This window comes from Ovis canadensis, chromosome X (genome assembly GCF_042477335.2).
Source record: "Ovis canadensis isolate MfBH-ARS-UI-01 breed Bighorn chromosome X, ARS-UI_OviCan_v2, whole genome shotgun sequence".
In the NCBI taxonomy this organism is placed as follows: Eukaryota; Metazoa; Chordata; class Mammalia; order Artiodactyla; family Bovidae; genus Ovis; species Ovis canadensis.
In genome coordinates, this window is record NC_091727.1 from 53,601,069 (window position 1) to 53,615,338 (window position 14,270).

The 14,270-nt window shown below is 50.5% G+C and overlaps 1 protein-coding gene and 1 pseudogene across 2 annotated transcripts in view; one reads left to right on the top strand and one right to left on the bottom strand.

The window, feature by feature from the left end:
* Positions 1-2,614: 2,614 nt before the first annotated feature.
* Positions 2,615-3,429, bottom strand: LOC138929919 (small ribosomal subunit protein uS2 pseudogene; annotated as a pseudogene).
* A 1,200-nt stretch (positions 3,430-4,629) lies between these two features.
* Positions 4,630-14,270, top strand: part of IQSEC2 (IQ motif and Sec7 domain ArfGEF 2) — a 77,456-nt gene continuing 67,815 nt past the window's right edge. For both annotated transcript variants that reach the window (XM_070289975.1, XM_070289979.1), the window contains exon 1: positions 4,630-5,625. In XM_070289975.1, coding sequence (XP_070146076.1) covers positions 4,919-5,625 — 707 coding nt within the window. In that variant the 5' untranslated portion in view covers positions 4,630-4,918. The remainder of the gene's footprint in view (positions 5,626-14,270) is intronic.

Sequence of the window (14,270 nt, forward strand, 5' to 3'; positions counted from 1 at the left end):
AATACTCTGTAAATATTTGCTGGAAATAGAAGTATTTGATAGCTATATTAATTTAACTCTTACGGAGCACCTATTTTGTACAAGGTATTAACGAAAGCAGTGGCGCCCCACTCCGGTACTCTTGCCTGGAAAATCCCGTGGACGGGGGAGCGTGGTGGGCTGCAGTCCATGGAGTCGTGAAGAGTCAGACACGACTGAGCAACTTCACTTTCACTTCCCACTTTCATGCATTGGAGAAGGAAATGGCAACCCACTCCAGTGTTCTTGCCTGGAGAATCCCAGGGACGGGAGCCTTGGTGGGCTGCCGTCTATGGGGTCACACAGAGTTGGACACGACTGAAGTGACTTAGCAGCAGCAGCAGTGATGTGAAAAAGAAACATCTGAGCTTCCTGGCTATGTTTCTGTGTGACCCTGGGCGAGTCATTCAACCTCTGGGTTTCGCTTTCCCCATCCATGACATGGAGGTAATGACATCATCCACCTCACAGGATTGTCATGCAGATTGAGCTCGTGCATGTAGAGTACTTAGCACAGGGCCAGCCACGTGGTAAGCACCATAGATGTGTGTTTTGTTTTTTTTTAACTGTAGCTGCTGTTATACGCTAGACTCTGTGCAAAGTGTTTATAAAAAGCAGTTTTATCAAGATACAGTTCATATACCATAAGATTCTCCCTTTTAAAATGTACAGTCCAGCGGTTTTGAATTAACAGGGTTGTGCAACCATCACCACCATCTAATTTTAGAAAATTTTCATTCTCCCTCCTCAAAACCCCATAGCAGTCACTCCTCTTCCCCCAACCCATGCCCTCGCCCCTAACAACCATTACTCTACTTTCTGTCTCTATGGATTTGCCTATTCTGGAATTTTATCTAATGGAATCATGCAATATGTGGACTTTTGTGTCTCTTTTAGCATAATGTTTTCAAGGTTCATCCATGTTTTAGCATGTATTAGTACTTCATCCCTTCTTTAAAAAATTGAGGTATAGTTGATGTACAATATTATATGTTTCAGGTGTACAATACAGTGATTCACAATTTTTAAAGGTTATACTCAATTTATAGTTATTGTAAAAATTGGCTATATTCCCTGTGCTATACAATATATCCTTACAGCTTATTTATTTTTAAAAAACTTTTTATTTTGTATTGGAGTATAGCCAATCAACAACGCTATGATAGTTTCGGGTGGTTGGCAAAGCGACTCAGCCATGGGGCAGAATTGTTCTCCCCAAATTCCCCTCCCATTCAGACTGCCACATAACATTCAGGAGAGTTTCCTGTGCTATACAATAGGTCCTTGTTTGTTATCCGTTTTAACTATTGGCTTACTTATTTTATAGACAGTAGTTCCCCCTACCCCTCTATTGCCTCTCTCCCCTTCCTTCTCCCCACCGGTAACCACTAATTTGGTAACAACCAATAATTGTAAGTCTGTTTCTGTTTGGTCATACTCATTAGTTTATTTTATTTTTTACATTCCACATGTAAATGATATCATCCAGCATTTGTCTTTCATTGTCTGACTTACTTCATTTAGCATAATACCCTCCAAGTCCATCCATATTGTTTCAAATGGCAAAATTCCATTCTTTTTATGGATGCACAGTATTCCATCTCGTACACATACCACATCTTCTTTATCCATTCCTCTGTTAATATTGGCATGCATATATCTTTTTGAAGTAATGTTTTCATTTTCTTTGGATATATACCTAGGAGTAAAATTGCTGGCTCATATGGCAGTTCTAATTTTAGTTTTTTGTGAGGAAACTCCATACTGCTTTACACAATGGCTGAACCAATTTGCATTTCTACCAACAGTGTACTAGGGTTCCCTTTTCTTCACATCCTCATCAACATTTGTTATTTGTGGTCTTTTGATGATAGACATTGTGGCAGATGTGAGGTGATATCTCACTGTGGTTTTGATTTGCATATCTCTGATGATTAGTAATGTTGAGCATCTTTTCATGGGCCTGTTGGCCATCTGTACATCTTCTTTGGGAAAAAGTCTATTCAGGTCTTCTGCCCATTTTAAAAATCAGGTTGTTCTTTTTATATAGAGAGAGTTGGATGAGTTGTTTATATATTTTGGAATTCCAGTCATTTTTATGGCTGAATAATATTCCTCCATGTGGATATACCACATTTTGTTAACCCATTCATCAACAGATACACACTTAATTGTTTTCATTTTGGGGCTATTACGAATAATGCTGCTATGAACATACATGTATAAGTTTTCATGTAAACATGTTTCATTTCCCTTGGCTATATTCCTAGGAGTGGATTCCTGGGTCATATGGTAATCCTATATTTAACAATTTGAGAAACTTCCAAACGGTCTTCCAAAGCAACCACACCATTTTACATTTCCAGCAGTAATGACTGAGAGTTCCGATCGTTCTACATGCTCAACCAACACTACTCCCTGTTTGTCCTTTTTATTTGAGTTATCATAGTGGATGTGAAGTGGTATCTGTATATGTGTGTTTTAAGAAACTGATGTTTATTTTTCAACAGCTTTATTTCTGTTTTCTGTTCAAGAGCCTGTGGAGAACAGCTTAATACTACCCAATGGTCATTCTTACCAATTCACTGGCTTGGGATCAGTCTTCAGTGGTGGATTGGATGCTCCGATCTTTGGCAGAGAACTGCTCAATAGGCGCACAGAGCACCAACATGCTTTCAGACCAGCCTGTGATCTCAGGTTGAGTAGCAGTAAACTCAGGAACTAGAGCGGTCCATTCGGTCTGAAATTCCTTCTTGGTCACAGCCTTTCCATCAGTGACCTATTTATTCTTTTCGATCTCTACAGGGTCTCTGTAGAAACAGAGATCAGGCATGACGACCCGTGAGTGCTCATGGAAGACGGTGTCACGCATGCACTGTACTTCCCAGGACAGTATTCACATCAGATCCATGGAGTGGGTTCCCTTGTTGTTGCCTGGGGTGGCAATGTCCACCTGGAGCAGAGGAGAATCTGTGTCACGCAGAGCAATGGTGGGCAGATTAACATAAGATGCCTTTGTGAGAGGCTGGTGGTCAGCTATGGGATCAGTGACCACTGGAAGTTATGGCTCATGGAAGGCTGCCTGGATCTCATTAACAAAAGATTCCAGGAGTGAAGGAGCCAGCCATAGGAGTGGCTCCAGTGACAGCAGCAAACTTCACTCCAGCTCGGTGGCCAGTATTCCTGGAGGATGTGACACTGGCATCAACTGGGTTTTCAATGGCATGAGTCACCAGCAGAACCTTCTCTCAGGTTCTCTTCAGATTTATGATGTAGATGTTATCACTTCATTCTGTAGATGTACAGTTCCATTTGGAAGTCAAGGTTGGTGCCACCTAAGTGGGTTCCTGCTGCAAGGAATTTAAGGATATCCTCCTCCTTCATCTGTAGGGTATCAAGGGCTCTGGACATTGTGAAAGTTTCCTTTTACATTAGGAAGGAAAGCTCACTGTGGTTTTTATCTGCATTCCCCTGATGGCTAATAATGTTGAGTATCTTTTCATGTGCTTAATGGTCATTTGTATATCTTTGGAGAAGTATCTATTCAAGTCCTTTGCCCATTTAAAAAAATGAGTTGTCTTTTTGCTGTTGAACTGTAAGAGTTCTTTACATATTCAGATATATCATTTGCAAATATTTTCTTTCATTCTCTGCATTGTCTTTTCTGTGCCAAATGATTTTGCATGCTTTTCCCAAGACCACCCCCTGTGAGGTAGGTGTTACTGAGAGGGAAAAGGAAGTTCAGAGAGATGAAATTTAAATCCAGTTCTGTATGACTGTAAAACTCAAGCTTTCTCTTCTATTCCAGCCTGCTCACAAAGATGAATGAAGACATGTTTCTGGCTTTAAGGAGCTTGGTCTGGCAGAGGACATGCAACAAGAACAAAAACAAATGGGCTGTAAAGCAGAGTTCCACAAGTGCCACAGAAGAAGTGTGGAGGAAGTGAGCGCTCCTGGCTGGAGCGATCAGGGCTGGCTTCAATGAGGTGGTGTTTGTCTTGCAGGATGGGTACAGTTTCATTGGATGGAGGTGATGGAGTAAGTGGAGATGAGCATTTCCATAGGAGAGCAGAAAATGAGGGCCGAATGAATGAATGGAGCTTTGAGCCTAAGACTGGTTGTGATGGGGAGTCCCAGGGCTTGTTGAGGTGGGAGATCCTGGGGACTGCCCATGATATGGGCTGGAGAGTGGTCCCCAGAGGTAGAAAGTCCAGGGGTTGGATGGGATAGGAACACTGACACTTGGGATTGGCAGACCCAGGGGATGGGGAGTCTGAGGGATTCCTGGACCTGGGGGCTGCCTGGGATGGAGGTTCCTGGAAGGTCTTAGATGAGGATCTTGGGCCTGTGGACCCGAGGACGTTGGAACGGACTGGGATAGAGGGCTTCTTTAGGCTGCATTAATTGAGGACCCTGGGACCGGTGAAATGGAGAGATCTCCAGCAGCTTGCGATGGGGCTGGCCGGTGGGGCCCTTGGGGCGGGTCCAGCTCCGGGCGCCTGCGGCGGCTGCAGGTGGGACGCGCGGGGGCGGGCCGGGCGCGCGGGGTGGGGGCAGGGGCGGGGGGCGGGCCGGCGGCCGGGGCGGTCCCGCGCGGCCGCGCTGCGCAGTGACTCCGCAGCGGGCGGAGCGCCGCGGGCCGCGTCCTCGGGAGCCGTGGCGGCGGCGGTGGCGGCGGCGGTGGCGGCGGCGGCGGCGGCGGTAGCCTCAGCTCCTGCTCCCCGTGCCGCCGGCCCCAGCGCTGTCTCCCGGGCCCCCCCGGGCCCCCGGGCCCTCGAGCCCGGTGCGCGCCCTCGCGTCCCGCCGGCCCCCTCCCCCGGCTGGGCCCGGGGGAGGGTGGCGCCGTGAGCGAGCTGGGATCGGGCTTTCCTGCCCCTTCCCCTGCCCCTGGGCCGCCAGGATGGAGGCGGGGTCGGGTCCCCCGGGCGGCCCGGGATCCGAGAGCCCCAACCGAGCGGTGGAGTACCTGCTGGAGCTGAACAACATCATCGAGAGCCAGCAGCAGCTGCTGGAGACCCAGCGGCGGCGCATCGAAGAGCTGGAGGGCCAGCTGGACCAGCTCACCCAGGAGAACCGCGATCTGAGGGAGGAGAGCCAGCTGCACCGCGGGGAGCTGCACCGGGACCCCCACGGCGCGCGGGATAGCCCGAGCCGCGAAAGCCAATACCAGAACCTGCGCGAGACCCAGTTCCACCACCGCGAGCTGCGGGAGAGCCAGTTCCACCAGGCGGCCCGGGACGTGGGCTACCCGAACCGGGACGGCGCCTACCAGAACCGGGAGGCTGTGTATCGGGACAAGGAGCGGGACTCCTCCTACCCACTCCAGGACACTGCTGCTTACTCTGCCCGCGAGCGCGACGTGGCCCAGTGCCACCTGCACCACGAGAACCCAGCCCTGGGTCGCGAGCGTGGCGGGAGGGAGGCTGGGCCGGCGCACCCGGGCCGCGAGAAGGAATCCGGCTATTCGGCGGCGGTGGGCGTGGGGCCCCGGCCACCGCGGGAGCGGGGCCAGCTGAGCCGCGGCGCATCCAGGAGCTCCAGCCCCGGGGCCGGCGGCGGCCACAGCACCAGTACCAGCACCAGCCCCGCCACAACCCTCCAGAGAAAGTAAGGAACGCGTGTTTGTTTTCCCCGGTTCTTCCCCGCTAGTTCCCTCTTCAACTTGAACGGCTAGTAAAGTAAGAAGCCAGTGCCTGATTCCGTGTCCTCTCCTGTCCCAACCTGTCGGGAAAAGCCGGGCGCCCCCTCAGGCAGCCGATACCCCTTCTCTAGCTTCCCCAGAGTGGGTTGGCCCGATGAGTGCAGGCATCTCTTCTTTCTCAAAACCGTGGCCAGTGAGAGCTTGGAGCAGTCGTCACCCCATCCACTTCTTCACCCCCTCCCTGTATCCTTGCCAGAGGATGGCTTTTCATTTCTTTATTTATTCTATTTGGATGTGCCGGTTGGGATATTTATTGTCTGTCACGATGTCAGCTCAGAGACGCAGGGGAACGAAAGCCCTCCCTCCCCCCCACCCCCGGCCGCGACTCCCCCCACCGTTCGGGTCTCCTCTGCAGGTCCTGAGCGCAGGCCTGATCTTTTCTCCTCTGGCAAGTGGGGACCAGAATGGCAGCTGGAGGCTGAGACGTCCCTCTGAGGGGGAACTGCAGCACGTCCTGGCCGGGGGAGCAAAGATGGAGGCCCGGCCCTTGGCTCGTTCCTCAAAGACCACCCCCTCTCCACCCTCAAGAAAAACACCGCCCAATTAAAGAGCATACCAGCAAGAGAAGTCTACAGATCTTCCCTCTTGTTGGATCAGTGCCAGTGTCTGTGCTGGGGTCTGTGTGTCTGCTTATTTGGGACACCTTGGCATCATCTCTTGGGTTGGTGGGGCATGGGCTGGGTCCACTTCCCCATGCAGATACCCTGGTGAGCTGGTTGGAATAAATGTCAAGCTGAGGGAGCCAAGGGTGTGCAGGCTCACAGGGCTGCCTTAAAGGCTCCCTGATTTCTCTTCTGCTGGACTGGAAAGAATACTGAACCGGGAGTTAGGAAACCCAGGTTCCCCTTCCAGCTCTGCTGCAGATTGGCTTTGTGACCTTGACTGAGTCCCTTCCTCTCTTAGGGCATCAGTTCCCCCATATCTTTATAAAAGGCAGGATCTGCCTTGAATTCTCTTGAATGGCCCCTCCAGCTTAGATTTGATGGTTCTGTGACTAATCCAGCCACCACTACAGACCAAGTCTGAAGTCCTCTAGCAAATGGACAGCTTTCCTCCTCCTCTCACGGCTCAGCTGGTCCTACCATGTGCCACAACCAGCGGAGTGTCTCTTGGAGGCTGGGCTGGGGGTGGGGAAGCCTTCTGCCTCAGGAAATCTGCCGGGAGACAGCTCTCTGCAACTCCCCCGTGGTGAGGCAGCAGGCTGGGGTGCTGGGTTGAGATGGCTGGGCCCCAGGAGCAGCAGCTGCAGCTCAAGGACTCGGCTGGGCTTCACTGCAGCGCACCCTCAGCTGAGGTTTGCTGTGGGTTGCCCCACAGGGAGATGGGCTCTTCTGCCTGGGGGAGGGGGTGGGGGCTGCTTGGAGCCCATTCCAGGAGGACTGACTGTGTGGAGCTTGGGGCCCCACACTGGAGGGAGGGGCCAGGTCAACCAAGCAAGACCCTTTCAGGAGAGGACCATGGTAGGGTGAAGGCAAAGGGACACTAAATGGGCATTGTGGTCCTTGAGCCTGGCTGCAGAAGACTTCCAGAGTGCTCAAGCCTGTGACAGACGAAGCAGCCTTGTTATGTATGCTCCAGGTCGCAGAACAGGGAGCAATGGGAAAATTGGGGATAAATCAGGAAGAACTTTCCAACCTGGTCTGGTGAGGCAGTGGACTGCCTCAAGGGGATCGGGAAGGGCTAGAGAAAACATAATTCCTGAACTGGTGGAAAGCCCTATGAAATGACCAAGGCTTTCCCTAATTCTAGGATTCAGTTCCCCTCCTATTCTCCACCCTGCAGATGTGAGTTTGGAAGCCTGTTTGCTCTTGAGCTCTGGGCTTCTGCCATCTGGGTAGGCTTGCCTCTCGGTCCTTCCCTCTGTGCAGCCTCCAGGCTGTTCGTTGGACTTCACATTTTGTGAAACACATTTGTGTTTGTTGCTTCCCATTTCCTAATGGGTTAATAAGGGGATTTTAGATGGTACTTCAAATTTCTCCTAACCATAAGTATTTGCGCATCCATTATTACCTCTTTTGGTCCTCGCAACAGACCCTGTGCAGTGAGCACTAGCAACTCCATTTTAGAGATGGGGAAACTGAGGCTCCAAAACATGAAGGGACCTTGCTCAAGGTTACACTGCCAGTTCTTAATAGAGCTAGGGCTATAACCCGAGTCCACCTGTCTCCAAGGCCTGTTATTTTTCCACTGGAGCTTTCTGGAGCCTCAGGACCTGACTAGGTCACAAACTGGAAGAGGCCAAGAGAGCCTGAGGTCTCTGGAGGATTCGAGCAGGGGAAGATGGCTCTGGAATGAGTGATGAGAGGGGGAGTTGATGGCGGAGGGCCTTGTCTCCCTCCTTTCCACTCTCCCTCCCTCTGTCTCGGCCAGGTGTCAGGAGGGCCTGTTGATGCAGTAGCCATTGTTGTCGCCACAGCTGCTGCAAGCTACTCCCCTGCCAGGCCTCCTCTGGGTTTGTAAGGAGTGGGTGAGAGGCTGCTGCTGAAAGCCAGGGCAGGCAGGGTGGGAGTTGAGCAGCAGAGGCTGCAGCACTGGGGGAGGCTAGGTAGAGCTGGTACAAGCAGGGCGCTCCTGGCCCCCCGGCTCCCTCTGGTGGAGAAAGAGAGGAGCGAGGGGCCTGGGCCCAGCACGGAAGGGCCCCTCACCCAGGGGCATATTCAGTCCTCCCAGCTACCCTGTGCGTCTGTCACCACAACCCACGTTTTCCAGCCAAAGAAACTGAGGGCTCAGAGAAGTGAAGCAACACTCCAGAGGTCACAGAGCCATGAGACAGACTCCCAAGCCTGGGAACTTGCCCTCTACTGCAGTTGATAGCAGCTGTTATGTCCACCCCCACCCATGTCATCCCCCCAGGATTCCCACACCCTCCCGCACTGTCTCTCCTGGACAGGTTCCCAGATGCCAGTCTGCCTTCTGCTGTGCTCTGGGTGTGGCCTTCCTAGTGCAGCATAGCGCATGATAAAGCCCGACCTCCTTCTGGCCTCTGGGCCTTTGTATGTGAAGTCTTCGCTTGCTTTTGTTTGTCTGTCTGTTTAGCAGCTGCTGATATCCACCATGCTCAGGTCTGTCCCCCTGGAATTGCCACCCTTTCCCCCCCTCGCCTCACTCGTCATGATTAGAGAAGATCTCTGTTTTTGTTGTCGATCATGGCCTGGGCCCCCTTGCCAACCTGGCGCCTAGAATGATTTACAGTTGTGCTGGGGGCCACTGCTGAGTCCTCCACGCTGAAGAGAGCTGCATTTCCCACTCTTTTTGCCTGGGCCCAGCTCTGGCTTTGCCGTAGGCAGTGGTGGGCTGAAGCCTGTTTGGTGGTAACTCTCCATCCTCTGCCCCCCCACCCTGCCCACCCAGCAAGCTGGCTTGCACTAGAGGACAGCAGTCAGCAGGGCCAGCCTGGTGTTCCTGTCAGCCAGGGCAGTGCTGGTCTAGGCACTGCTGTGGCGTCTCATGTGTGCAGTGGACTGACAGTGTGCTCCCCGCAGGGGCTGTGGATGCTGGGGGGAGGGAGGGAGCCCAGGGAGGGGCTCTAGGGAAGTCTGTCTCCTTTGGGGTCCTGGGCACTTTTCCCGAGGAGGGGTTCCTCTCCTTCTTCTCAGGAGGGAATACCATTTCTTTCCCCACCACTGTGTTGGGAGCATTATAGTTGTGTGGGAGGCAATGATAATGTCGAATTGAATGAGAATTAGAGGAATCTTGCTTCTCTGTCTAGATCTGGGGCGAGAATGGGGCTGTTGTCATCCACAAACATTTCTTGGCTGTGTACAGAGAGCAGGAGGGGCCTCCAGGCTGAGCAAACACCACACTCTCTGTTCTTGAGATCCCCCCACCCCCTCCCCTGGCCAAAGACACAGGGGACCATACCTGACCCATCATAGTGCCGGTGCTTAGGACAAAATGAGTAGCACAGGCAGTGAGGAGTGGAGGCCAGGACCTGGGGCAGGGGGAGCTTTGAAGAGAGTGGATATCACCTGGTGTTGGGTGGATAGGCAAGGGAAAGAAGACCAAATCCAGGCTTGCTCTCTGCTATTCTTTCATCTGTCCCACCTCTGCCTCCCATGGCCTCTGAATTTTCTGGGAGCACAGAAGAGGCCTGGGGCATGGAGAAGGGGCCACACATAGGCTGAGTGAGCCTCAATTCTGTGTGCCAGGCACCACCCTGTGTGGTTTTATGTAACAGTAGCCAACATTGTTTTAACCTGCATTTACTGTGTGCCAAGCACTGTTTGTTCCAAGTGCTTTCTGTATATTAATTCATTCAATCACCACATGAATCCCTTGATGTATTATTGATAGATACTGTTATTAAGTCCACTTCACAGATGAGGAAATTGAGGCCCAGAAAGGTTGGATAACTTCCCCAAGGTCACTCAGTGCATAAATGGCAGAACTAAGAAGGAGCTGGGAGTCCAGGTGGCTAGACTCCAGAGTCCATCCACAGCATTCTCACCCTCCATTCCGTGCTGCTTCTTATCTCATTTACAGAGTCTGTGCCAGGTGGGTGTTCGTGTTATCCTCATTTTTCAGACAGAGAAATGGGAGATCAGAGAGGTACGGTGACCTGCCCAAGGTTACACAACTGCATGGGGCCCAGAACTATCTGGCTGCTGAGCCTTTGGTCTACCATTGCCTCCTGGAGGTGGGCGTGAAGATGGTTTAACATGCTCTGAGTGTAGCTCTGGGCTTCTACCTGCAGAGCTCCTGGGACCGCTGCTTGAGTCAAGCTCCCTCTCCTGGTAGCCTCTTGGATTTTGACCACAGACTCCTAATCGATGCCCTCCTGCTCTTGCTCCCTTGAGCCCCTGATGAGGTACAGCCAGACCAAGCTTTCTGTGGGGCTCCAGCAGTTTCCTGCTGTCCTGGCCATTAGGAGGAGGTTTCAGACAGCTCTGCCTGCCATGCATGGACCCTTTAGGATCTTACCTTTCTCCTCTCATCTTTTTATAGTCCCCCTCACACAGGCTGAGTTACAGCCAGCCTGGCCTGTGTGCCCCATTGTCAGCGCACTCAGCCCCCTGAGAGCCTCTGAGTCTTTATTATTATTGTTTTGGCCACACCCACAGCATGCAGGAGCTTAGTTCTCCAACCAGGGATAGAACCCGAGACTTCCCTGCATTGGAAGTGCAGAGTCTTAACCACTGGACCACCAGGGAAGTCCAAGCCTCTGGGTCTTTGCTCACGCTGTTCCCTTCTCCTGGGCTGTTCCATCCAGTGCCCAGGCTGCACTCCACTGCTGTCACCTCTCCCATGTTTGTTCCCTGATCTATTCCTGACCCTTGAAATGAGCACTTTATCCCTCTTTATACATTTATTTGTTTATATCTTGTATCATCTCTACTAGCTAGAGGGCTCCTTCAGATTGAGATTTCATAGCTGTATATCACATGCATGTTGTTTGTCAGTCCGTCTTCTAGGCGCTGTGGGTGTAGCTGAAGGAGCTAGAAGCTTGGAAATGCATGGCGGACCACATAGTAGCTGCTCAGTAAATGCTGAGCAGACAAATGAATGTCAGGTTAAGTCCTGGGACACTAACAGCCAGGGCTGGCTAAGGTGTTCTTCCTTTCAGGACTCCTGTAGAGAGAGATGACTCAACTCCAGAGTTCTCTTGGCTTCTGTGTGGCTTTTTCCTCACACTACATGGAGCTGTTTGGCCTCTGCCCTCTGTGTGCTTCCCACTTACCAGTCTCCCAGTTCATAGGATGTCAGGGTAGTGGAGTCAGATGAGACTTTGGAGACATTTAAGCCAATCTGCTCACCATTACCTGTCCTTCCCATACCATGGTCTTCTCCCTCAATGTGAGACCGTCTGTCCTGAAAGGAGCAAAGAGGCCTGCATAGGACTGTGTACCATCTGCCTCATCCAGTGGGAAGTTACTTATTTAGCCATCAAATTTTTATTGGGCTCTGACCCTGGGCCGGGCACAGTGTCTTGGAGTCAGAATAAGACAGTCATTCTAGCTCATTCTCTGCTATGTTCCCTGGCAGAAGCATCAACACTGGTCACAGGGAAGAATGGTGAGTAAATGACTTATTTCTCTCTTGCAGTAAGCCATTTAGGGCAAGATCATTTGCTAGTTACCCTCACTTCCTTGTAGTATTGGGTCTCTCTCCAGGCATTCATGTTGAAAAGCACTCATGCAAGGATGCCTGTTTTATTGTTTGTTTTTTTGTTTTTGTTTTTAGTTTTTTTTTTTTTTTTGGCCACACAGTGTGGCATGTAGGATGTTAGTTCCCCAACCAGGGGTTGAACGCGTGCCCCCTGCATTGGGAAAACAGAGTCTTAGACACTGGACCATCAGGGAAGTCCCAGGATACCTGTTCTTAAGCACGTAGGAGCTGAAGTTCCCTGGGACCTTTGAATTTAGAAAATGTGGTGTTGTGGGAATGAGGACTTCACATGACTTAAGGAAAGTCACTTAACTTCCTGAGCCTTCTTTTTCTCAAGTAGTAAATGGGGATAAAACTTTATTTTCTAATGGGTGAGATTCCCATTGCCCCTGGCCTCCTACCCCACAAAAATGTATCAGAAAGTTTCCTGACTGTCTACCACACTCGGCAAGGTCCTGATCAGGATGGAAAACTGAGGAATAAGGATGGAAAATAATCTGTGAGCCTGCCCTGCCCTCTAGAGGTGAAGTTTTGCAAACAAAACAACCCAGCCGAGATTGTCTCATCACATCCTTTTCAAAGATGACCCCCCAGGGCTACACGCCAGATCAGGATGATTCTTCTAACATTTTAGAGGGAAATTTATCACAATTATCACCTGATATGTACCATTTCACTAATGTCAAATGTATTTGTAGCTGTGATATATATATGTGTGTGTATGTGTGTATATATATATATATATATATATATGTATGTGTATGTGTATTTATATATATTTTTAAGGGATAATAAGACTGCATATCTGGATGAGGCTTGTGATTTTCTGATGGAGTCCATATGCAGTTTAGTGCATTCACCTGAAGAAAACCTATATTTTCCTCTATAGAACCACTTTAAAATTATTGTCATTATATCTGTGCTAAAAAAGAAAGTATATAATTTCTTCCTTCCCTCAAATGTCTTTATAAAACTGGGAGGCATCTCTCGCAACTGTACACCTGCTATGCTAGGCAATTCATAAATGACCCATTTTGTGATTGTTGTGAGAATTGAGTGAGATGACAGATACAGAAGTGTTCAGCGAAGAGTGTGTGTTTACTCAGCCATAGGCGTTTTTATTATTATTAATAATAACTTTGCGAAATTCTGTGCCACGGAAAGGCACAGGGAGAGGCCGTGAGGGAGCTCACCACATTTCTGAGAGAGAGAGAGGGCCGTCCAGTGAATACTGTACACCAGGGATATGCCACAGCTTGCGCTGTTGCAGGCAGTGGAATTCCGTCATGGGTAGTATACTCTTCTTGGCTTCAGGGAGCTCACAGTCGGGTGGAAAAGACTAATGTGGGTCCTGTGTGCTATGCCAGAGGGGAACACAGGAGGCCATGGGTGCCCAAAGGAGGGACTGATGGGGAGGGTTTCCCGATGGGTTTTCTGAGGCTTGGAGGATGAGCAGGGGTAACCTGGGTGAAGCAGGATGGCATCTTGGTCAGTGGGAATTGGGAGCCAAAGGGTGGTTAAGGCAGAGGGCCAGCAGGGTGTATGGAGGTGGGGAGGGGAGCACATTTACCAGGTCAGTACAACCTAGAGCACAAACTGGGAAGATCCAGAGAAGAGTCTGATGACTTGGCTGGCCCAGATCAGGACACTTGAGTAGCAGCATGAGGAGCTTTATTCTGTTAGGAATTGGGAACCAACGTGGAGTTCTAAGCTGAGGGAAGAGGTGTGTGTTGCAGAGCATGGGGTGGCTGTTGAGAGCCATGTTTTGGAGAGACCTCTGCTAGATCTCTGCACTTTGAGAGACAGACTAGAGGGCATCCAGTGATGAGGCCGTTGTGACAGGCTAGATGAGAGGTGACAAGGCCTGAACTTGGGTGGTAGGAGTAGAGATAACCTGCTGGGGGAGAAAGACAGTGACAGCACATTGATAAATGCTGTGACGTAGCAGAGTTTAAGCCATTCATGACCGGCAGGGTTTTAATAATATCAGAATCACTCAGCTCAGGCTGTTCATTTTACAGATGAGAAGACTGAGGCTGACAGAGAGAGAAAGGACTTAATAGGAGGCCACTCCATGTGTGTGAGCAGAAGAGCTCTGATTAGAAATGCCACTCTGGTGTTAATGCCAGTGTTTAAAGCATCATTCCTTAAATGTGCTATTTTCTGCCTTGAAATCCCGTGAAGGTGGTAGGGATCATTATCTTTGTCCCGCAGATGAGAAAGCCGGGCCTCTAGGAGGCCGGGTGATTTGTTTGGGGAGGAAGAGATAAAGATGATGCATTACCTGAATAAAGGATCCCTTGCTTCAGTGGGAGACAGACCCTGTGCTCTGGTTCAACCCCTCAGAAGTCAGATTGGTTAGATTTATAGCTGGGGTCTGTGGTTTCCTTTTCTAGAAGCACCAGGCCCAACCTTCTTTCTGACTTGGAAGTCCTCATTTAATGTG